The sequence below is a fragment of the Sphaerodactylus townsendi genome, linkage group LG09 (assembly GCF_021028975.2).
Source record: "Sphaerodactylus townsendi isolate TG3544 linkage group LG09, MPM_Stown_v2.3, whole genome shotgun sequence".
Taxonomy (NCBI): Eukaryota; Metazoa; Chordata; class Lepidosauria; order Squamata; family Sphaerodactylidae; genus Sphaerodactylus; species Sphaerodactylus townsendi.
The window spans coordinates 74,929,081-74,953,657 of record NC_059433.1 but is presented as its reverse complement, the minus strand read 5'-3'; the positions used below and the strand labels follow the sequence as shown (position 1 = coordinate 74,953,657).

The 24,577-nt window shown below is 43.7% G+C and overlaps 2 protein-coding genes across 3 annotated transcripts in view; one reads left to right on the top strand and one right to left on the bottom strand.

The window, feature by feature from the left end:
* The window catches only part of RNF139 (ring finger protein 139), a 14,958-nt gene extending 3,478 nt beyond the window's left edge, over positions 1-11,480 (top strand). The window contains exon 2 of the mRNA XM_048507305.1: positions 8,212-11,480. Within this exon, the coding sequence (XP_048363262.1) occupies positions 8,212-9,950 (1,739 nt within the window). The 3' untranslated portion in view covers positions 9,951-11,480. The remainder of the gene's footprint in view (positions 1-8,211) is intronic.
* Positions 10,723-24,413, bottom strand: TATDN1 (TatD DNase domain containing 1). Of its 2 annotated transcripts, none has more exons than XM_048507306.1 (12): positions 24,129-24,413; positions 22,695-22,760; positions 21,896-21,945; positions 21,528-21,591; positions 21,151-21,294; positions 21,021-21,063; positions 18,667-18,752; positions 18,530-18,570; positions 17,408-17,484; positions 14,382-14,452; positions 13,322-13,448; positions 10,723-10,891 (listed from the first exon to the last, which is right to left on the bottom strand). In XM_048507306.1, exons 1-12 carry the CDS (start codon positions 24,148-24,150, stop codon positions 10,789-10,791), a joined length of 894 nt encoding a protein of 297 aa, XP_048363263.1. In that variant the 5' UTR covers positions 24,151-24,413; the 3' UTR covers positions 10,723-10,788. The 2 variants fall into 2 exon arrangements, with proteins under 2 accessions (XP_048363263.1, XP_048363264.1); XM_048507307.1 differs by lacking the exon at positions 24,129-24,413 and adding an exon at positions 23,137-23,557.
* Between the last annotated feature and the right edge of the window lie 164 nt (positions 24,414-24,577).

Genomic DNA, 24,577 nt, shown 5'->3' with positions numbered 1-24,577 from the left:
ACTTTTCCCTACGCTGTACGATATAGGGAATGTTGTACTTCAAACAGGCTGTGCTGCTGGTTTGCAGGTAGGGATTTGTCTGGTTATTGATGGTGTGTAAATCTCCTGATGATGAGGCAGAAGAGCATTTGTAGGTAGGAAGAGCTGCCTTTTAAAAAGTTGGTTGCGGTGGGTTTTCCAGGCTGTGTGTGTCCGTGGTCTGGCAGATCTTGTTCCTAAAGTTTCGCCTGCATCTGTGGCTGGCATCTTCAGAGGTGTGTCACAGAGTGTCCAATAACAGACTTCCCTCTGTGATACACCTCTGAAGATGCCAGCCACAGACGCAGGCGAAATGCTAGGAACAAGATCCACCAGACCACGGCCACACAGCCCGGAAAACCCGCCAGAAGCAGTTGAAAGCCTTCGACAGTACTTTTTTAAAGTTGTTGATCTGTGGACAATGCACTTTCTTCTACATATTCCTAGTAACCTTTATGGTGTCATTTGCATAAGTGTTGTAGGCAGATCCCTTAATTCTAAGGAGCTACGCATGATAACTGAAGTTAACTGAGAGGTCTGTATCCAGCTTCATTTATTCATCATCAGTTTGTCACATTCCTAATTATACTTGAATGAATTTACCTGTCAACTACAATTTAACTTTGTATACCCCCCTCAAAAGAAAAGCTTTGTCTGTGTGTTGGGTTTAATTATAACTTTATTAGCTTGACAAGGTATTCCGCTGTGCCTAGAGCACATTTAAATAATAGAGATAATAGATTTCCTTTCATGGGACTTGACACTGCCTTTCCTGAGTGCGTTAGTTAATTGTATATTGAATTAAATTATGATATTTCAAGTTGTCATTGGGTATATCCAGGTTCAGTGAAATATATTACCGGTGCTGAGCATCATATGAAGCAGAAAGCCCGGGGAAAGGGGGGCGGGGGCTGGATTATATTTGTAAGTGAGGAGGTACATTATATTGCGTGGCATTACACAGATATTGGCCTCTAGAGTAGGGGTGGCCAACCTATGGTGCTCCAGATGTTCATGGACTACAATTCCCATCAGCCCCTGGACTACAATTCCCAATTGGCCATGCTGGCAGGGGCTGATGGGAATTGTAGTCCATGAACATCTGGAGCACCATAGGTTGGCCACCCCTGCTCTAGAGGTACTGCTTTCCAGCCCCTTACATAATCTGGTTGAGACACAGTTTTCTAATCTCAGAACTAGAAATCAGTCTGACCTGCGTAGCCACGTCTCAAAAGGTGAATGTTAAATAATACCACATTTGTATGATTTTAAAAGATAACGTGTGCCATCAAGTAGCAACCAACTCACGTCTACCCCATGAAGCTTCATCTTGTGGGGTTTTCAAGGAAACAGATAAGCAGAGGTGGTTTGTCATTGCCTTCCCCCACATACCATCCCCCGTCTTCCCATCAGGTACTAACCATGGCTGGCCCAGCTTAGCGTCCTAGCTCTGATGAGAGGAGGCTAGGCGGGGCTATTAGGGCTGATATATGTGGCTTTACTTGACCTCTTTGTATCTTAGTGGTTGCTTGAAGACACTGAATCATTGTTTAGGGTGGCCAGCTATCTTGGCATACATATAGTGAATAAATACACTAAGGAAGGAGTGAGGAAGGTGGAAAGGCATTGGAGAATGTAATGCTTAGGAAGTGTAGCTTCCATGGAAGGAAATCCTCTCTCTAGCCAGAGCAAATATTTAAAGGGAATTGGGACCATTTGCAGGATGAGGTTTGTAGGTATTTCATTTCGACTTCTTTTGATGGTTGCTGCTGCTCAGAATAAAGTGGTTATAAGATTTTAGGCTTTGTTGAAATGGTGGCTCATTCATCCAATTGTAGAGATATGTTCGTATAGGAAAGTGCTTTGAAACTAATCCTGTGTAAATTAGATTTGGCCAGTCTGTTAAGGGATGATCTTTGTCAAGAGTACAATGATGGGATTAAATGATTGGGACTACTTGTGTTTAAGTGGTTACTTTTTTGAAAGGGTTGATGAAGAGGACAGTCCAGGTGATATGTTGGGAAGTACTTTTATTTGATACTTTATTTGCACTTCTGTCTTCCTAAGGCATTTATGCCATACAGCCTACACTAGGTAGGTGAACTGGGTAAAACTGTGAAATTCTCAGTTGTATTTATTGCTTATCATTGGCTGATTATGCACAAGGTGTCTGCCGCGCTGCTGGTTCGAATGCCCGTCACAGTAAGATTTCTTGTACGGATGTATTTCCTTGAGCCCCACTTTCACTTTTCATTCTCACCGCGGCAAGTGACACCACTTCCAGCGTGACTTCAATTTTCTTTGCCGCCACAGGGCAGATTTGCCAGTGAAAGGCTTGTTATTTCAATATTCCTTGGGGCAGCAGCAGCAGCAGCAGGAAGTGTGTGGGGAGAGGGAGAAAATATCAGCTATAGGACATGGTCCCATTCTTCAGCAGCATGTGGTCCAGGGAATTGCTTTGCCTCTTTCATTTGGAGGGGGATGATTTCTGGAAAGGGGCCACAATACCAATATAACTACAAGAACAGCAATATCGCTTTAACTGTGATGTAAAGGGCTTTAACAAAGTCAGCAATCTTGAGACTACCGGTTGTGATGAGATCTGTGCCTTTAAGAGTAAGTACATGGGTAGAAAGAGAACCAGGAACAGCACAGCAAGGAGTGAGTTCCTCCCTATGAGCAAACAGAAATGTGAGGAGGCCCCACTACAAGCCCACTATGCAGTAAAGAGCCCAAGGTAAGCATTCTGTGCACAACGGGCCATTATTTCACAAGTGTCTTCTGTAGGATCCCATTATTAATTTGGATAAGTATATGGAAGAAAATTAAATCATGGGCAGTGCAATCCAGATTTGGGGGGGGGGGGGGGCAAGCAAAGGTAGCACTGCACTACCTCCAAAGTGGCTTTGGACAATGCAGGGAGGAAGGAAATTAAAAAATCCTGCTGCCCAAATAGCTTCACTGGGGAAACAGGCCCTTTGGGGAAACTTTAGCTGACTTTCACCTAGTTTCGGCCCAGGAACTCCCCTTCTGAGGCTGCAGACTTACGCCATACAAATTGTCTGTGGATGCAGGGGGGAGGGGGGCGTGTTCCTGGGTTGAAGCCTGTGGGAAGCCTAGCCAGCTCCACCCCCATGAATGCCGCCAGCAAAACTAGTGGGCTGTATCCAATGCATCATTCCACCTGTAGAACAGATCTGTCCCATCTTACCCTTCTGCAGCATGATTTCCCCGAAACACTGAGCCCAAGAACTAGCGCACCGCCAGCAACTTGGCTGGATGTGATGTGGCGGCTTGCAGTGGGAGGGAGGAATGCCCCCAAACCTCTCACCCAGATGAGTATTAGATATAAGCGCTTCACCTTGGGAATGTTTAAATACACTTGTGCTGTCTGGTTATTTTATAAAGTGTCCTTTATTTACTGGAGCCAACATAATTGGTTTAAAAAAAACCTGCAAAAAACAAAGTTTAATACCTCTTAAGTTTGAATTGCTGAAAAGTGATACTTGTGTTTTGATATGTCTATTCTTTCCCGAGGAAACCCAGTCTGAAGAATACCAGTTGGACTGTATGCTGTGACTGAATTTTCCCGTGGCACTTCAACCTGACGAATTTTGTCTGGGTTGGGGCCATAATCCAGTAACGTAGCTGAGGGTTTTCCTGTTGTTCTGCTAGGAGTAACCTGAAACCTGAAAAGGAAGTCTGATACTTCAATTGTTTTTGGATGGAAGAAGAGTTTGGATTTATATCCCCTTTTTCTCTCCTGCAATGAGACTCAAAGGGGATTACAATCTCCTCCCACCCCCCACCAAACACCCCGTTAGGTGGGTGGGACTGAGAGAGCTCTGAAGAACTGCCCTAGGTCACCCAGCTGGCATGTGTTGGAATGCACAGGCTAATCTGGTTCACCAGATAATCCTCCACAGCTCAAGAGGCAGAGCGGGGAATCAAACCTGGTTCTCTTAACCACTACACCACGCTGGCTCTCTGGAAGAGGAAGTTTTAGATGTGATTGAATGTTTACAATGAATTCTAAGGTGGTTGTTTGACCACAGTGGAGCACTTTGATGTGCTAGCTTATTTTAGTAATAAGTAGAATGTTGGGTAACCATGAATCATGAGTTAGATTGGGATGAACCCAAGGTACTGGGTTACCTGGTACCAGGAAATGTTTTGATGGTGTCTCCTTTCAGATTCTGAGTTTCTTGATTGGAATTTGGCCATGCATAGCTCCCTGTAGGATGGTGGAAATTCTTCCACTTCACAATTCATTGGGCAAAGATTTTAAGGAATGTTCATACTGCAGCAGGTTGTTCCCTTCCTGAGACCTTATTTGTACGTTGAAAGCATATTGTTTTACCTTGTTAGTTCCAATTAAAGTATGTTTGGCAGGACTTTGGAAAGATTCTAACATTTCAAAAGAAAGGGCAGATGACTCGGAGTGTGGGCTGTTACAGTAATTGAGATCCCTGATAATACCCTTTCATAAGCTTATCCAGTTGAACACCAGATTACTTGCTGCCGCAACTATTCTGTGCCCCACAGGTCTTCACTTCATTTATAACAGGGGTCTGCAACCTGCGGCTCTCCAGATGTTCATGGATTACAATTCCCATCAGTCCCTGCCACCATGGCCAATTGTAGTCCATGAACATCTGGAGAACTGCAGGTTGCAGACCCCTGATTTATAAGGTTTAGTTGTGGTATCAAGCATGAGTGTGCCATGAGCTGTTGCATCAGAAAACGTTGTTGTGTTCTGATTCAGCAACATCATCACCTACCACTCCTCAGGTAATTGATTCCAGCGTCAAATTGCTCTTTCAACTGGGAAGTTTCTCCCAGTGTCCAGCTGAAATCTGGCTTCCTGTAGTTTAAGCCTATTGATTATAATCTTGACCTCTGCAGCAGAGAACCACTCTTTGGCCTTGTCTGTTCAAAAGCTCTTGGGTCTTTGAAGAGCATAACTGGGCCTCCTCTCAGCCTTTTCTTCTCCTGGTTAAATATCACTTATTATGAGCATTTACAAGAAGCCAGAATTTCTGCAGATCATTTTCCAGTAAAAATGGTGCCCACTTGTACATGTTTTGGAAAGGCCATGTTGGAATTTCGTTTTCCAAATGCTGATGAAGATGTGGAGAGGTGTTTGGATGACTGTGTGGTTACCTAGAATGACTTCTGAAATTGTACAGAATATATTTCTGTGTTTTGGATATTCAAATAGTATAGTTCTGCATTATTTATTATTATTTATTATTTTATTAAACTTATAAACCGCCCTCCCTCGAAGGGCTCAGGGTGGTGAACCACAGAGTAAAACCATAAAAGTCTAAAATACATACAGTAAAAACCAATAAAACCATACTCAGAATAAATTAGCACAAAAGGAGCAATGTTGTAGCAGATGGCAACAAACGCCCACCCTCCTCCATGCCCACGAGGCCAGGGATAAAAATTTATATCAGAGCTCATCAAATCCCAGGCGCCAGGTTATATCTCACCTAGAAATATCATTGCGTTGCCTAGCATTGTTTGCAGTGAATCTGTTTTAGCATCTTAGCAATTCTCAGTGGAAATGTTAAGCGTTGGAACCCACTAGCTTTTCTACTGTTAAAAAAAAGGGTTTCCCTTTGACCACCCAAAATATTTTTTTTAGAATCACGGGACTTGCATGGACAAAAACCATGTGGAATTAGGGCTGTAATAAGGATTACTAGCCAAGATTGTGTTAGGGGTGGGGGGGGGGGCACTTCTCTGTATTCAACCCAAAGTTTGTTTATGATTTGCATCAGGATATTGTATTGTGTGTAATACTACTGCACAAAGGATTATCGGCTGCCCTCTTCCCTCCTTGGAAGAAATCTATAATTCCCGAAGCCTAAATAAAGCCCAAAATATTCTGAGGGACCCGTCTCATCCAGCACACTCTCTTTTTAAACTGTTACCATCTGGCAGACGATACAGGGCCCTCAGAACTAGGACAAAGAGGCTTAGAGACAGCTTCTACTCTAGAGCTGTGGCTATGCTAAACTCCGCTGCTTCATATTGATGTATTTGGGGCTGTGTAGGGATGGGTGGAGGAAGGGGAAAGTGAGGATGATGTATGAGTCTGAAATTGTGTGCATCGAGGAATGCTGCTGTTAATTTCGTTGTGCGTGCACAATGACAATAAAATGCTTATGCTTATTTATTTATTTATTTTTTCAATTTATTATACCGCCCCATCCCCGTAGGGCTCTGCTTATGCTAATACAAATTAACACGCATGAAGTTCTTATTATTACTTCTCAGTTAATAAATTTAATGTTACACCATTTTGTGGTGGTGGATTAACTAATTTCTTAACCAGTTGCTTTCTCAACTGGCTCCAATATTTCCTTAAGTGGAGCCTTTTAAAGCAGTAATGGGATTATGAGAAACTGCTGAGGAGTTAGGCTGTGACAACCGGAGTTACTCTGCTATTTATTTATATACTGTGACACTTTTGTCCCTGCTTTTATTGACATGCAGAAGAGGTTAGGATTAGGATGCCAGCCATAGGCGCAGGCAAAACATTAGGAACAAAAGCTACCAGATGGCTGTCACACAGCCTGGAAAACCCACAACAGCCAGTTGATTCTGGCCATGGCAGCCTTCGACAATGTTAGGATTTGGTAATGTGGTCTCAATAATTAGAAAGTGTAGCAAGACTTCATTCTTTGCAGTTAATCTCTTGAAAGAACTAGTGACAGAGCTATATTTTCCATTTTAAAATTGGACTAGCAACATATACTATGCTTAACCCTTTTGTGTAAATCTGTGATAGAATCCTTGTTCTTTGAAACCGCCCTGTTTCCTTCAACAGTCAAGTAAATGTTCTTTTTCCCACCTTCCCCACGCTAGGAACGAGAAGAAACGTATGCTGCAAAATGTCTTTGTCAGTGAAGGTTCTCACTTCTTCCCACCCTGAGCCAGTTTAGGTTTGCCTCTATTTTCAGTAAGCAGAAGGTCAGCGTTATAAACAAGTTATTTTAAGCCGGAAGAGGGGAAGCTCATGACTATTCCACCTGCGCATCCTCTAGTCACTTGCCTGTCCCAAGACAAATGGTGGGGAAACCTGTCTGTTCACTGATCGGCAATTGAGACGACACCCTTCAGAAGATGTACAGTTTTCTACAGCTTTATATTTGCTGTCATAACTGCTCGGTACCCTAGAGGCCCTACCCCCATCCTAAATTTTAAGCCATGGATGTAGAGTGACTACTTAAGTTGGTAAGTGGTCAGGAAACTTTCTGCTGCATTGTGGATCAAAACTAAACCAACAGAGATTCAGTGTGTTACGTGCTTGTATCTACACCTGGTGGGGTAGTTCTGAGCAGATTTCATATAGTTCAGCGGTTCTCAACCTGCAGGTCGCGAACGACCCTTTCACAGGGGTCGCCTAAGACCATCGGAAAGCACATATTTCTGATGGTCTTAGGAACCGAGACACAAATTATTTTATGGTTGGGGGTCACCACATCATGAGGAACTGTCTTAAAGGGTCGCAGCATTAGGAAGGTTGAGAACCACTGATATAGTTGGAGGATATGAGAGGACTTAGAGTGGTGTTTGAAGATGCCATGGAGACCTGCCCCATGTTTATAGTCAGTGGTGCATAGGTGCCCATTACATACACAAGAGTTTATGCCAGTGATGGCGAACCTTTTAGAGACTGAGTGCCGGGGGCAGAGCGAGGGGAAACTGCACCTGGGGCACGTGTGCGCTCTGTGCCTCTTCCACGCCCCCACCCTGCCCTGGAATGCCCCCGAAATGTCCCAAAACACCCCTGCCCCAGAACACCCTCGGCACAATCCCGCAAGGGCGTGCGCCCAGTACGTCGTGCACCCATCGTCCCCTTGGCGCTATGCCACTGCCGAGTGCCCAAAATGGGGCAACAGCTCGCGTGCCCACAAAGAGGGCTCTGAGTGCCACCTCTGGCACCCATGCCATAGGTTCGCCACCACTGGTTTATGCTGTGTGCTATGGGAAACTATTTGTTGCTTGAGTGGAAAACCACCGCAAAACTTGACTGGAAAACAGTAGTGTATTCAAGGCCTTACTGAAAGAGCACGTTAAAACTGGAAGCCGGGGTCAACATAAATGCATGTTTCATGACTTAAAATCACAGTGCCCTTGTTAAAGTGCTTAACTCCTCCTCCTCCTTTTTTTTTTCAGGCGTCCTCGTATCCAGCGTCATCCTCGTTCTTTCACAAAGATCCCTTTTCCAGTTTTATATGATCAGCTCTGCATTTCTGCTCGCCGCAACATCCGTGTTGGTGAACTATTACGCTTTTTTGCACATAAACTTCCACAGTGCCTATGACACAAATGAAGCGTTTGGATTCCAGATGCTGCCTCACAAAGGACCTTCCCTGTGGATGGCACTCTCTATTCTCCAGCTTGTCTTTGGAATTGGCTACGTTGCACTGTTAAACATCCAGTCCCTATACTCCCAACTGATCATACTGGATTTATTGATTCCTGTCGCAGGCTTGATCATCGAATTACCTATACACGTCAGGCAGGTTTTAGTTTTTATCTCAGGCTTCGTGTTGACATTTTATACTCTGGCCATTTTACTGTCCAAAATGAAACGGTTCTACTACTCCACACGGTATGTCTATCTCCTCGTAAGGCACATGTACCGCATTTATGGATTACAGTTGCTGTTGGAAGATACATGGAAAAGAATTCGTTTTCCAACCGTGTTGCGTATCTTTTGGCTAACCAGACTTACGGCCCAGGCTGCCGTGCTCACTTATGTCGTCTGGATGGCAGAAGCTGATTCAGACGTGAAATCCCGCATGATTTCTTGGGATAATTTCTGGGAAGTTCTTTGCAGCCTTATCATCGGCGGGTGTGATTCTACTTTAACTGTATTAGGCATGAGTGCTGTCATTTCCTCCATTGCTCATTACCTGGGGCTCGGCATTTTGGCCTTTATCGGTTCTACTGACGAAGACGACAGGAGACTTGGTTTTGTGGCCCCCGTCTTATTTTTTATTTTGGCTCTGCAAACTGGTTTAAGTGGGCTCAAGCCAGAAGAGAGACTAGTGCGCTTGAGTCGAAACATGTGCCTTTTGCTAACTGCAGTCCTGCATTTTATCCATGGAATGACTGATCCTGTCCTGATGTCCCTGAGTGCCTCCCACGTGTCCTCCGTCCGCAGACACTTTCCCGTACTCTTTGTCTCAGTTTGCCTCTTTGTTCTTCCAATTTTGCTCAGTTACATCCTTTGGCACCACTATGCACTAAACACGTGGCTGTTCGCGGTGACAGCCTTCTGTGTGGAACTCTGCCTGAAGGTGATCGTTTCAATCACTGTGTACGTACTGTTCATGATCGATGGCTACTATAATGTCCTATGGGAAAAGCTTGATGATTACGTCTATTACGTTCGATCGGCGGGCAATATTATTGAGTTTATATTTGGACTAATCATGTTTGGGAATGGTGCTTACACCATGGTATTTGAATCAGGAAGCAAAATCCGGGCGTGTATGATGTGTCTGCATGCCTATTTCAATATCTACTTGCAAGCCAAGAACGGGTGGAAAACCTTCATAAATCGCAGGACTGCGGTTAAGAAAATCAACTCGCTTCCTGAAGTCAAAGGAGAGCGCTTAAATGACATAGACGACGTGTGTGCAATCTGCTACCACGAATTTACGACGTCTGCTCGTATTACTCCATGCAATCACTACTTCCATGCACTTTGCCTTCGGAAATGGCTCTATATACAAGACACTTGTCCCATGTGCCACCAGAAAGTTTATATTGACGACAAGGAGAACACCAATGCGTCAAACAATAACGGCTTTGTTGCACGCGATGAAAATGAACCTAATGAAAATCTTGAAGACAGTGATGGTACTGACAGTGAGGAGGAGGAAGAGACCGATGGCTTGACTTAGTTCTTTGTTGCAGTTCTCTGAACATCAGGTGTGTTAATATTGACATTCAACAATGGAATAAAAGTTTCACTTCATCAATGTGTATCTAAGCACAAGAACAGTATCTCTCAAAATGTTGAATCTGTGGATGGGTTGTCAATTTACTGTGATGTGCTACTGTAAATATACCTCCAATTACTGTTGGTCTCTTTTGTGACCATGTTAAATTTTATGTACATTATTGTACATGGAATAAAAATGTTTTTGCTTATTTTTTAACAAAAAAAGATGAACAAAACACTTCTTAATTGGTAGTACAATTACAGTGTGAAAGCGTTTCAGAAAGTTCCTGCAGATCGGTTAATTTTAGCCCGGGATTTTTTAAGATGCCCTGATTCATTTTCGGGGTTTCAAGAAGGTACCATGTAGAGCAAATACAAAAAAATTAAACATCTCGTTTAAAACCTTACCAAAGCATCATTCCTGTCTTGACGGAAAAAAAGTAAAGTTTTAAGGCTGATCTCAACAGTGTTTACTGATGCTACTTAGCATTCGTGGAGAGGAGAAATGTGAACAGCCCCTCCCCCCAATACATGTGGCATGCTTATACATCCTCATTTTCATTTGAATGAGGAAAAATCTGCATTTTAAGTTAACAGATTAGCACAATCAGAATTTACTTCACCCTAAGAGAGTGATAAACCATTGAAACTTAACTGTCATTTTAAAACTGACTGCAGGAAGGATGACCATTCAAAAGAGCTTTTCACCACATTTCTAAATTAGTCGACAATCAGTTGCATGGGAAACTTTATTTCACGTAATAGAATTAGCAGGCCTTATAACAATACATAACACTTTACATATCTGGAAAGAAGATTTTAATACTGTTGTTGTACATGGTATTGGCCAGTTCAAGTGGATCTTCTTCCCGTACTGCTGCTATAATTTCCAGTATTTGGCTAGAAAGGGAAAATCTTATTAGAATACAGCTTATTGAAGACATTAATGGCACTGCATTGCTTATGCTCATAAATAATAATTTTGATCAAGGTTATTCAAATTGTATAAATATTTTTGGGCAGGGATTTTTTAAAAATCATCCAGGCTACAGCTTCAACAACAAAATGTTGTTACATTAGTTGTTTGTATACAGAAATTCCCAAGATGCACTTCGATACAAATGGGCACTCAGATCTTTGGCTATGCCGTATAGTGCTGAAGGCATGAAGTGGGGGTGATGGTATTCTGTCTGCATCAGCCAAATGTTATGACGGCCATAAGAGTGCAGATCCTAGTGGGGAAAAGCCAGGGCATCTGTTACTAGCTCAGGGTGTCTAGCAGTGCACTCCAAGGCAGTGAAACCAATCTAAGTCCATTGAAGTCAATGGGCTAAGAAGGCAATTACTCTGTGTAAGATTACACTGTGGTGAATATTCCCATCAGGTTGGTTTGCTTTCATTTGATCACTGCATCAGGTGACTGTTTTATTCAGTTTGTGAAATGAAGTTATTTGCCAAATTACACTTCAATAAAGCCATCTTGAAAACACAGGAGTCAAGTTTTTCCAGTAACTAGACAGATGGTAAATTTTATGAGAGAAGTCTTGAAATGAGATATTTCAGTATTTTGAAGCTATTTGCCTCTGTCTGATCTCCTAAGGAGGCTTTCTAGTTAGTGGTGTAATTTGCTTTGGTATTGGCCATGCCATTATTTGTGTATTTATTGAATTATTGCTTTAATTGTTTAGGTATTTTAATGTTTTTATGTGTGCTGCCTTGGGGACCTTGGTCAAGTGGAAAGGCACAGCATAAAAATGTTTCATGTAAATAAATATGACCAGTAAAAGTGATATTTATTTATAAATGGCAGCAGTGGTGTGGCTGATACCGTAGCAAAACAAACTAGAAGACTCCTTGGGAATGAACTGAAGCAAGAAGCCATCATAATTTAAACAACTGGAAAGTGACTCATACAATTACTATTTTCCCCCTTACAGACACAGATAAGCAAGTCTATGGGGAGTTAATTATTTTCCATGACAGCCCCACAAAGCAAACGAGGTCATAAAATCTTCTCCCCTTAACAGCCCTCAACACACCACTGCTGTTAAATGTATGGCAGCAGTAGCCATACACCTCACATTACAGCTGTGATCATATTGGAAACTTTTAAGCAAAACTGCAAAATGGCCCACTTCTACTGGCACACTTGGGCTGTGTTGCTTGCGTGAAAGAGTTTAAATTCTCCAACTTCTGTGCGAACACGATGAACTACAGAGTTCCACAGGTAACTGATCTGCTTCTCAACAGCATAATTCGTCAGGACTGCTTTCACCCTCAGTTGCAGAACTCTGTTCAAAGAGGCAGTATACCTCTTTCCTGATGCTGAAGGAATAACTGGTATACTTTGACTCACAGAAAGATAGAACCTCATTGTTGAATTAATCTGCAGCCACTCCCTGAACCTTCTTTGGCCCCTTCTGTACATGTAGAATAATGCACTTTCAATCCACTTTCACAATTGTTTGCAAGTGTATTTTGCTATTCTGCACAGCTGCAAAGTGCATTGAAAGTGCATTATTCTGCATGTGGGGAAGAAGGCCCAGTACTGAAAGGAGGAGGTAGCCATCGTAGGAAACCAGGACAAAATGATGAAATTGAAAGATTTGAATTTTGAAAAACCAATGGGTGGAGAAGAATCCCTAGGTGACCCCTAGGGCTCAAGCAGAATGCAGTTAAAACCGCTGTAATAGCCCAAGGGATTCCAGAGATATAGGCGTTTTTACTTGCGGTTGGAATTTTTGGAAAAATTGGGGGGTCTGAATTTTAAAAAACACAATTAGTGGGGGAGAATTTTCAGGGGCCACTGAGCAGACTGCAGTCAAAACTGCTGTGATAACCCAAGGGATTCCAGAGACACAGGTGGCTTTTATCAGCAATCGCCATTTTAATATCAGGACTTTTTTCCTACAGCACATGACTCACTTCCTCTGAACCACGCAGAACCGCATTTTTACCTTTTGGTGGGACAGAGTTTAGTGACATTGCCTTCTGGAGGCTTTTGGCAGACCACTGCTTGAAAGTCTACATAAGTTTGACTCTTGCTTTTGGATTTAGCAAGGCAATTCGTAGGCTCTAACCTGACAGACAGACCCATCCAGTACGAAGAGACCAGAAAATACATCTGAGAATTAATGGAGTTCTGCCAGGGCTCAGGCAAACCTATCTTGCCAATTTTCTGCTAAAGTATCCCATTTTTATGTGCCATATAACTTTTCCACCCCACCCCCGATGAAGTTGGATGTGACTCGTCATCTCAACAATCTCAACTTAGTTGTATCTCACTGGAGTTGGACTGGGGCCTTGAAATACATTAAACAGTTTACTTACATTATGTGACACGGTTCATTTCTGTCCTTTAGGCAGTGTCCCGGTTCCCACTTTTTTTTGGTAGGAAATAAGGTCTTTATGTATTTCGAGCCAGCGTGAGTATTCTTCACGCCACACCAAGGAGCATCTAGTTTTGATAAGAAACACTAAAATGTAAACAACTTCCTGGCAGTTTGATAAACGATCACACTGCTGGCAAAACTACCACAGAGCCCCTCCACTAAATATTTTTAGCATGTATAGGCTGAAAGTCTGTACAAAGTTCCTTACAAAGCCAACTCCAGCTGGGTGCAGGAAGTCCTTTACGTATCATTGATCTCAGAGATGGTGGTACACAGTAGAATGTTGTAGGGGACCACACATCTCTCTTAAATTAATAGACATGGCTTCAGTGTTAATACAGGGCTGGCCCTGGACTAAATTTCCTGCTAGGAGAAGAGGTAGGATAATTTCCACTGGTTCCCCATTCCTGCTGCAGGCACCAATTTGCCTCTCATGCTGTTCCCGAGCGTCCCCTGTGTCCCAAGGACAGCATTTGGGAGAGTTCCCAGGAGGCCTTTCCAGTGGCACAGAGCCAAAAGGGGGGGGACCCCTGCTGCCAGAAAGTTCTCCATAGGGTTCCCATGGATCTAGGCCACCGAAAAAGCCCAGGAGCTGGGCATTGGTATGTTGCAGGAAAGTGCGGGTAGAAGCTGACTAGTGTTAGCTCCTTCCCTAGCCATGCCCCATACCTGTGGAGTGGTGTCTGGCACCATGTTCTACACCTGGGGAGGCCCACGGCAGCAGCCACCCATCAGTAGATTCACCCCTCTGCTGGGGAAAGTGCCCCAGGAAGGGCAAATCCACCAGCATGGCCCTGCGCCACTCCCACCGGTGGATTTGGCCTCTCCCTTTGGATGGGGCTGTCAGAAAGGGCCTTTTCAGTGGTAGCACCCGATGGAATATCCTCTCCCAGAAAGGTTCATGATCTTTTATTTTATTTTTACTTTCTATGTATTTTATTTTCCCAGACTGGTTGGTTTATACTGCTTCATGGAAACTGATCAAAACGGTAACATACCTGTTTCTATCATTAATCTTTCATTTGGAATTGACCTCACCGTTTCTAAGTTGGCTTCTGTTTTCAGCGAACTGGAAAATAAGTTTGAAAACATTACTTTGGATACAGAGATAGCTGTGTTTTATCAGAGTTGCCTAGGTCCACAGAGTAGAAAGTACTCTCAAAGTTCAAGGAATGATTGTGTGGTTCATACCCAACACAGGCCCCATCAGGCAAAGATGTTCTGCGAGTCCTTAACTATTCACTTTAAATCCTGATCCTCAATGAGGTGTGCAACCCAATCCTAGACACAACCACTCAGAAACAAGTCCAATAGAATTAGCGGGCTTACTCTCAAGTAAGCACAGAGGACTGCAACCTTAACTTCACTGGACAGTGCCAAGCCCAGCAGAGGCTGAAACTAGAATTCCCGTGCATCTTGTATAACTCACCCAAACGTTTTTTTAATAAAATACACACAAAAAAGCAGCTTTCTGATGCTAGGACATAGCAACATGTGACTACGAGTGCAGTGTTTAGTCTTGAAAAACAACAGTGCTTACCAGAAGAAGCGGTGTAAGAAATTACAGTGCTCGAAGAAGAGGTGCCCCAGTTACCTAATGGGGGTTCCATCAGAAAAATCTTGAAATGACACACATAGCTATTTCATCCAAAAAAACCTCTGCTTGCTTACCTTCCTTTGCCCACCAGAACTCAGCTGTCTGACCTCTCTGATTATTGTGTGTTCTGCATGTCAGCTGCTACATCAGTGGTTCTCAACCTTCCTAATCCCGCGACCCTTTAATACAGTTCCTCATGTTGTGATGACCCCCAACCCTAACATTTATCCATTTTATAGATGGAGAACACTGATGCAGAGAGTCTTAGGCGATCCCTGTGAAAGGGTCATTCGACCCCAAAGGGGTCCCGAGCCCCAGGTTGAGAACCACTGTGCTACATTATGAAAGGGAACTGGCTGTACTCTACACAAACTGAGACCCCACAATCAGTGGTGGGATTCAAATAAGTTAACAACCGTTTCTGGTGGTGGGATTCAAATAATTTAACAACTGGTTGTTTACAAGCACCATTTCAACACCAGTTCTGCCGAAGTGGTGCAAACCTGCTGAATTCCACCACTGCCTACAACGCATTGTCGAAGGCTTTCACGGCTGGAATCACTGGGGTGTGGGGTTTCCGGGCTGTATGGCCGTGTTCCAGTAGCATTTTCTCCTGACGTTTCGCCTGCATCTGTGGCTAGCACCTTCAGAGGATCCTCTGAAGGTGCCAGCCACAGATGCAGGCGAAACGTCAGGAGAAAATGCTACTAGAACCCAGCCATACAGCCTCAGAAACCCCACAACACCTCTGAGACCCTACAGGTTTGTGCCTTACCAGGCACGTTTCATCACAATTTGAGCCCTTCTAACAAATTTTGATTTCAGTCCTACAGTGGCATTTTCACAGCAAGTCCCTATGCTGAAGGCCCAGGGGTAGGATGGCACTCAAGGAAATTCTGGATGTGCAAAAGGAAGTACTTCTTAATACAATTAACTTGTGGAATTTGCTGCCAGCAGATGTAATGATGGCCCACTAGGTTTTAATTTTTGATCTGAAAGGAAGGGCATTATTATCATTTTCATTAAATATGAGGGATATTCTGGAAGTGTCAGAATGATATTCCCAATATTCCCATCCTGGCTTCCGTCATACAAAACAATAATTTTGTAAGCAGCGAGAGTGGGAGGGAGGGGATGGGCCCCCAGCATACCCACCTTTCAAACATGAAAGAGCCATTATTTTCAATGGGAAAACATGACTTCTGAAAGCCAACAAGTCCAAGTCTACCCACAATCATTTGGAGCACACTCCACTGGCTCATCTGCCCTTTAAACAACTATTATTTTCAATGGGAGGACAGGTCTACTCTCATTGCAAACAATACCATTTAAGGTTTAAAGAGCAGATGTGTTGCAAACCAGCTGCGAACAATGAAAATGAAAGGCTTTCTGCCCCAATTTGATATTTCCAATCTTCTTTTCTGCGATCAAGTCACAGCAGATTTATGATGATCTTTGCAGATTTTTCAAGGCAAGAGATGTTTGGAAGTGCTTTGCCATTGGCTGCCTGTACGTCACCACCCTGGTATTCCTTAAGAGGTTTCCCATCTAAATACCAGCCATGGGCTGAAAGCGTACAATGGGTCCAAGATCATCTAGCAAGCTTTCATGGCACGAATGGGGATTTGAACTTGTGGATTTCAATATTTACTGGAAGAACAGAAAATCAGAACTGAGAAGCGGTTCACAATATCTAATATGGCTGATCTGATCCAGGAAATACTGGCCAGTGTATGGCATCAGTAACAACCCTAATGGGTACCGGCATAGATGGCTTTAAAAGGGACCTACGCAACTTCAGGGAAGCTTGGCCCTTCAATGGTATTAACTGTGACTAAACCAGACTTCCACGTTTGGCAGAGACCTATCTCTTGATTCCAGCGGCTGAAGGAAGCAGCATGGGAAAGCTCTGGCTTCTGTCCCCCGCAGTGGTGAGGCATCTGATCAGCCACAGTGGCAAGCAGGATGTTTGTTGGACTCAATGATCCCATTTCCTGTGAATTTGTAGAATTCCCTTTTAAAGCTATCTAAAACACTGGCCATTCTGACACGCTGTGGCAGCCAGCTCCGCCTGTTAACTATGCTTCCTGATAATACAAAGCACTTCAAGCACTCTAAATGTGAAATACTAGTCCGGGATTCTAGAATTCAGTAGATTGTAGCACCCCAAAACGTTTACAAGCGCACCCATATGATTTGTAATCTACCAAATGCAAAAAAAATCTAGCCATGTATGATAGAGAGTTAATAAATCTGGCTCTGCTGCCCACCTGGGACTGCAAAAATGGAAAACAAGTCAAGCACCTGGAAGGCGACCAAATGCTGCTGATAGGATCTATCTGGCTTGGCTGGCCATCAGCCACACAGGCATCCATCTCAATTTTAAAAAAACAAGCCTTTACAAACTGGGCATTAGTCACAACTTACCAACCATTTATGCCTATGTAGAGGTCCAATTCGATTATAGCCGCCGCCGCTTCTTTAGTGCCATCGAAAGAATGCACCTATGAAAGATTCATTTACTGGCACAGGTAGAAAGCATTCCAATTCCTAAGTCTAATCTGATTCCTCTCCCACATTGCTTTGGAAGGGTGTTTGGCAGCAAGACAGGCCATGGACCTGCAAGACGCTTTATCAGCATAAATAAGCAAGCGGGGGAGGGGGGGCTCTCACTGGATAGAAGCCAAGCCAGCAACTCCACTGCGGACTCTTTCGCCGCTTGAGCTACAGTTCCATTGATTCAAAGTACCTGAATTAATCAGGAGAAGATGACAAGGCAAATTTCTGCTTCAAGAGTGCTCTGAGGCAGCCAGCTGTCACCACTATGTCACAACAGAAGTATGGAAACACAGGCATGTGGTTTGGATTTGGTGGTGGGAAGTGCCATCAAGTCCGTGGAATGCACTACCCTGGAGTCTCCTTCTTCGAAGGTTTTCAAACAGAGGCTGGATGGTTGTCTGTCAGGAGTGCTTTAATTATGTGTTCCTGCATTGCAAGGGGTTGAACTTGATGGCCCTTGGGGTCTACTCCAACTCTAGGATTCTAAGTTACAGCAAACTTAGGCCAGCCCCATTGGGTTTTCAAGGTAAGAGACATTTGGAGGCAGTTTGCCATTACCTGCCTCTGTGCAGCGACCCTGGAGTTCCGTCCAAGTACTAATCATGGCCAGACATATTTGGCTTATGAGATCAAACGAAAGCGGGCTACACTAGGCCACACAGATATTGGGTTTATATTCTTACATTTTTGTTACATTCAATTCCTTGCCTTTCAAACCTTTAGGCTGATTACAGGCATAAGAACATTACAGGAATGGCAGAGAAAGGCCAAAATATAGAGGGTGGAATCTGAACTCCCAATCAGGCCAAGAAAAATATGCTAATGTCAGAGGCAGACTGCAGATTTCTCCAGTCTGTGTGACTTTGCAAATAATTTGGATGAAGAAATGGGCAAAGGGGCCTACAGCTCATTTGTCTGCAATGTGCTGGCAGGGACAAAATCATCATGGCCACAAAAAAGGACGGCATTCGAACTACTGTTGACACTCACCACTCCGCCTGTGCACCTCTCTCGGTTTCGCCTCATTATATCTGTGCCAAAAGAGCATAGTTGGAGATCAGAATCCTGGAGATTAAATTTTTATAAAAAGATCCTCAAGTGCTTTGCGTTTTCTAAAAACAACCCACCTAAGAATTCTGGATGTGCATTTCTACAGTGCAGGAACATCGGTAGCTTTGTTTGCTCTGACAGATCAAACTGTTTTTCAAAATACCTGGGAGGAAGGAAATAAATAAGTTGGACAGAACACCGGGCCACCGGGCCACCAAGTGTTGGGAAAGGACGGAATGGGCATTAAGAGGCTGACCAGAAACAGCATCTTGCAAAGCTTAAGTACTCTTGACTGTTTTGATAGGTATTTTATAAATATTCACTTGAGGATAAACACATATATCTTGGAAAAGGAAGGGCACTTGCTTATTATAGGACCAGCTATCTAACCGCAAGCCACATTTTTATTCTGCCCATTCCTATATGGAGCTCTGAAGGGGGTATGCTGGCAGGCCATGCTGGCAGGAGCTGATGGGAACTGTAGTCTGTGAACAACTGGAGCACCATAGGTTGGCCACCCCTGGCATATACTGTTCCCCCCTTCCCTCTTTTACCCTGATAATAACTCTGTGAGCCAGTTTGGGCTGAAAGACAAAGAAACAGAGACTGGCCCAAGATCACCCAGTGCATCTCACAGATGAGTGGGATTTGACCCCAAGTCTTCCCAGTCCTGGTTCAATATTCCAAATCACAGGTGTCAAACTCTGGCCCTCCAGATGTTCATGGACTACAGTTCCCATCATCCCCTGCCAGCATGAGCAATTAGCCATGCTGGCAGGGGATAATGGGAACTGTAGTCCATAAACACCTTGAGGACCAGAGTTTGACACCCCTGTAAATAACTAGTGCACCACACTGCAGGATGACAGTGTGATGTGTAAATGACAGGCTGAACGTTAGAGAATCACGGTTTACCTCGCAACTGGGAAATGAGTCCTAGCTGATCAACTGTACGGCCATAACTGATGTTGATTCTCTCCCTACGCAGAAGAGCATAAATAGCCAGCGTGTGACTCTCAGTTTGTTGCACGATTAATCCGTCGTCAAAAGACGCAAATGTTTCATTGGGGGATAAATTCATGAGTGACTTGAGCCACGGCAGCTAACGGAACCCTTCACATTCAGAGGAATTACGGTGCCTTCTCGATCACTGGATGCTGGGGACCAAAACCAGGGCGCAGGTGCCATCCGTGTGCCGTGCTTTTGGAGATGCAGAGGCATTGATCTGCCATTGAAAACAGTATAGCAGGCTGGACCAACAGTGGTCCAGTCCCTGTTATCCCTACACAACGAAAGCCACTGACTTTGGGTAGAAGGAACATTCTTTCACCTGACTCTTCTTGCTTTTCAGCAACCTTCCATTTCGCTTAGTAGCTTTCTTCAGTCATCCTATTACTGAGTAAACATGTCCAATTTAGTTATTTATTTAAATAACTTCTATCCCATTTTTCCAACACAATTCTTCAACGGGGCTAACAAAAAAAAATTATCATTAATAAGTTGTTTAACAACACTGGTGCTGGCTTGCAACAGAGGTCATCAGCAAACAATAATTTCATCCTGATCAAGCATAACTACGCAATGGACAGTATCACAACAAAGGAATCAATCAAATGCACACTGAAACTGAAGGTCTATGCCTGCCATCAGAATAACAAGGAAACTGCCAGGGGAGTCTCCTAAGAATATGGCACTGAAACCCTCCATGTCATCTCAGGTGGTGGTGAGACCTCGAAAAGGACATTAAGAAAAGGACATGTACTGTCCTATATCCTGTTCAGGATAAAGATGACAGGAGATCTGTGAATTTCTCTGCCATTTCTTGGATCATCTTTGTTCTAGAATGCTCAACTTGCATCCTACCAAGTTCTGTCCCCAAGGCAGTAGGACCCAAGGCACTAGAACAAAGACAGCCCAAGAAATGGCGGATGAATTCGCAAATCTCCTGTCATCTTTATTCTGAACAGGGTACAGTAACATCCAGGTTTGGAAGAATCAGTAAAATCCCAAACAAGGGTGATACTCAAAAGTAGGAAGGGATGGTTTTATTCATTTAATCTGTGGGATATAAAATCATAAACCCTGGTTTGTTACCAAACTTGTATTCGCTAATCACATGGCCCTGTAGTAGTTTGAGCTGCCATGTTTTATAACCACACCATCCGTGCAAGCATGTACAGAAACATCTGGAGCAAGATAGTGACACCCACTGCAAACAATGAAGGCATGCAGCAAAGTAATGGGGGCGGGGGGACGGACGGAGAAGCTAAGGGGGCATGTTGGAAAGGGTTAACTTTTTCTGTATGGAAGCTGCTGCTGGGACTTATTTGTTCTGGCTACTCCTTGGTGCTCATGACAACATTGAGAAAATTCTAATTGATATAAAGTACAATCTCACGAATCTTTTGTAGCATTAGCAAGTCTCTCTTACTTGAGCTGGGTGTCTTTAGGGCAGAATTCCAGTCTGTCAAAATCTACAAGAAGAAAGAGACAATGAATTTGCTTGTGAAACAATGCAGAAGAGAAGCGCGTGTTCCTTGTGCTGGCCGGCCGATACTCACCCAGACCGCACTCCCCAATGGCAATAACCTTGCCTTTATTTTTCTCAGCTAGACTTTGTAGTTCTGCTAAGTACTGGTCCGGGTTGTTCTGATCAAATTCCGTGCAGCGGGTGGGATGGCAGCCGACGGTACTGTAAAACATGTCTGAAAACAAACCATATGAGATGGTAATTGTTTCTTCAGTTCTATCAGTCTACGGAGCGCACAGCAATATCAGAAGCAAAAGAGGCCACACCCATGTCTGCCAGTGGAGAAAGGCAAGGCAACAGAACACAAATGTCAAAGACGTTTAAATGTGGGTTTAGCTGTCCTAAATGTTAAAATGACGGATAATGAAAACATTCGGTGTAAATGATAGAACATGAGCAGACAAATACCATTTGTTTGTGCCAGCTGCAGTCCCTCTTTACTGTCTTGCAAACTTCCGCCAGAAATTATGAACTAGAATTAAGAAAACATATTCACCATAAGTACTGGTTTCTGAACTTCAGGATTAATTAAGAATGAAGGGAGCTTTGATTCTCACCTGCTCACACCCCCAAAATCCTGTTGAACTCTAAGGTGCTACTGGACTCAAATCCAGATGTGGACCAACATGGCTACCTTCTGAACCCAAGGATTAATACTCCCTCAAAAACATACTCGTTTAAGTCCAACAGTTTCCCTTGAACGTAAAGGCTGAAATGGTTAAAATTTAGGATCTCAAAATGAGACCACAAATGCACAAGCTTTTAAAACAAATTACCTTTTTCATACCAGTTTTGACTGCTCTGTCAACGACATCTAGGAAGTCATCTGTAAAATAAACAACAACCATACAATTAAAGTCCATATTTAAAAACAGCACCCTAATGTCTCTGGGAGTCCTTTGCTGTTCCTGGTACAAAGATGCCACTGCTGGTCCTTTCTTTTGCCTATAACTTTGTGGCAGAGGTGTATCAGGGGGAAATGGCGCCTGGAGACAACTCCTCCCCACCTGCAGGCTCCATGCAGGCTGGTTTTCAAAAGCCTTTTTTCCTTTTCTATTTTTCCAGTTCTTTTACTTAATTTTTTTCCTAATATAATTATATTATTATTATGTTTGTCTATGTTTACTATATTTACTTTTATTCTTTTTTTCCTTTTCTGTAAATTTTGTTGGTAAAATAAAAAAGTTAATTGAATAAGTTTGAGCATCCCTTTTGAAGGATTTTTTAAAAAACGTTTTGGGAGCCTGGGATACGAGTCATCTGAGGATTTCATTTTTGTATCTACTTAACATTTATTGCTGCGTTGCTGCACATCTTGGGATGCTCCAACTGTCAGTCAGAAAAGGGACAGGTACACTCTCACCTGATTTCCCTGCTCAAAGCAATTCCATCCTATGTAACCGTTAGATCACGAAGATCCCAGGATTCCCCAGGAAAGCTGTACTAGAGGATCCTGGGACCCACAGGAACAAGAATGGACAAGAAGACAGTGAGGACAGAAACTTGCTGAGATCTCCAGCAAAAAAGTTGGTAGGCTTAACCCTTTGAGCAATTTCAAATATAATTGATGTTTACCTTGATGCTTTTGAGTCCCTCTGTATATGCCTCTAAACATAGGATCCGTTAAGTTAACACCAATATCTAAAGAAAAGCATACAGTTTAAAACATAATAATGCAGAACAACAGGGCATAAAACAGAAACACCACAATTATAAAGGTAGCCATGCAGAGAATATTGAATAATGATAATAATAACAAAGTGCCATCAAGTCAAAACAGACCCATGGCAAACTCTCATGGGTTTTTAAGAGAGGAGACAAACAAATATGGTTTGCCATTGCCTGCCCCTAAGTAGCAATCCTGGACTTCCTTAGGGGTTGCCCATCAAAATAATAACCAAGGGCAACCCTGCTTAGCTTCGGGGCTCTTTGGGCTGTTGCAAGCTGTCCCAAGCTCGGAAGGGGAGGAGCGGTCTATTAAATCGAGTGAAATAATAAAATAAATAACGATAATAACCTCCTCCTGAGCACACCTCATTCGCAGGTCTGAATGAGAGGGCAGAGATTACATTGGATGAGACCAAAGAGGCTGTCTTTTGGTGGCCAAATGTGACTTCAAAATTGCCATCTGTTTTGTCTCAAACCTTGAAGCAATAAACAGACACTGTATTGTCGATCAACAGTGTTTATTGATAGGCAACAAAGCACCCAGCCGGGAAAAGCCAATTCTACCAAACCTGGCTTTTGCTATCCCCTTTATTCAGAAGTAAATTCCCGCTCCCGTTTTCCCAAAGAATGTGAGAAATAATTATTTCTGAGCTGAGGTACACAACCTTGACAATAGGTAGAGATAAAGCCACCTGGACTCCTACCCCCACAGAGCAACAGAAACATCTCATTTCCAATGGGAGCAGAAGGTGTCAAGGGTAAGTCTAGTTATCTACAAAGCATGTGAAACCATAAAGAAGAGATCAAGGGAAGAATGTCCCATTACAGCAGCAGTAATATATAGCAGGCTGAATACATACATCTTGTAGCAATTACATTGAGACAGGAATGCATCTCAATCAGTCATGGGATTCAAATAATTTAACAACTGGTTGTTTACAAGCACCATTTTAACAACCGGCTCTGCCGAAGTGGTGCGAACCCTGCTGAATCTCAATCACCCAGATATAATCACCACCCATATATTTTGTAACAACTACATTGAGCTAGGAATGCATCTCAAGCAGCTAGGCGCAATCCCTGACACCATCCTCATCAGGGATGGTGGACACCTAGAGGATGGTAAACAGCAGACTGTTCTGGCCATTACTGCCCCAGCTAGGCAATCTCCCTGATGAGCATGGCAACTTAGAAGTCACACTTGGCCATCAAAGCAGAGTCCTGCTGTCGGCGCCTCCTCCTCCTCCATTTACCCCCTCAGGCTTCACTTGCCCGACTAGGCCCGAGGTTCCCTCCCGGTTGCCCAGGCAACCGCCCTCGCGCCGGCGGTCCCGCCCTCACCAATAAACTTGAAGCGGCTCATGACGGCGATGGTCTTTCCGCGCGCGCCTCTCCCGGTAAAGAGGAGTAAAGGGGAAAACGCCACGATACGCAACCGTCACATCCGGCTTCCATTGGACCACATCCGCTACCATATGCAGGGTACAAAGCGGCTGCGAGGGCGACTCCCTCTCTCTTTGTGCTTACCCAAAAGGGTCAACCGGGAACGAGAGGAATTCATTCTCTTTGGGACTACGAAGGAAGAGTAAGGGAGCAGACGCGGTGGAGAGAGAAACACAACGGAACCTGTTTCTTAATACGCAACCCTACACGTCCGGTTTATCACTGAAGTGGTAACTCTACTTCCGTACGCACAGCTTGCTACAGAGATGCTTAGGGCCAGAGCGTCCCCTTAGCGTCCCTTTCAATGGCTTTCCTGTTTTTACCGGAAACCGTTTTGCCTCCGGAGT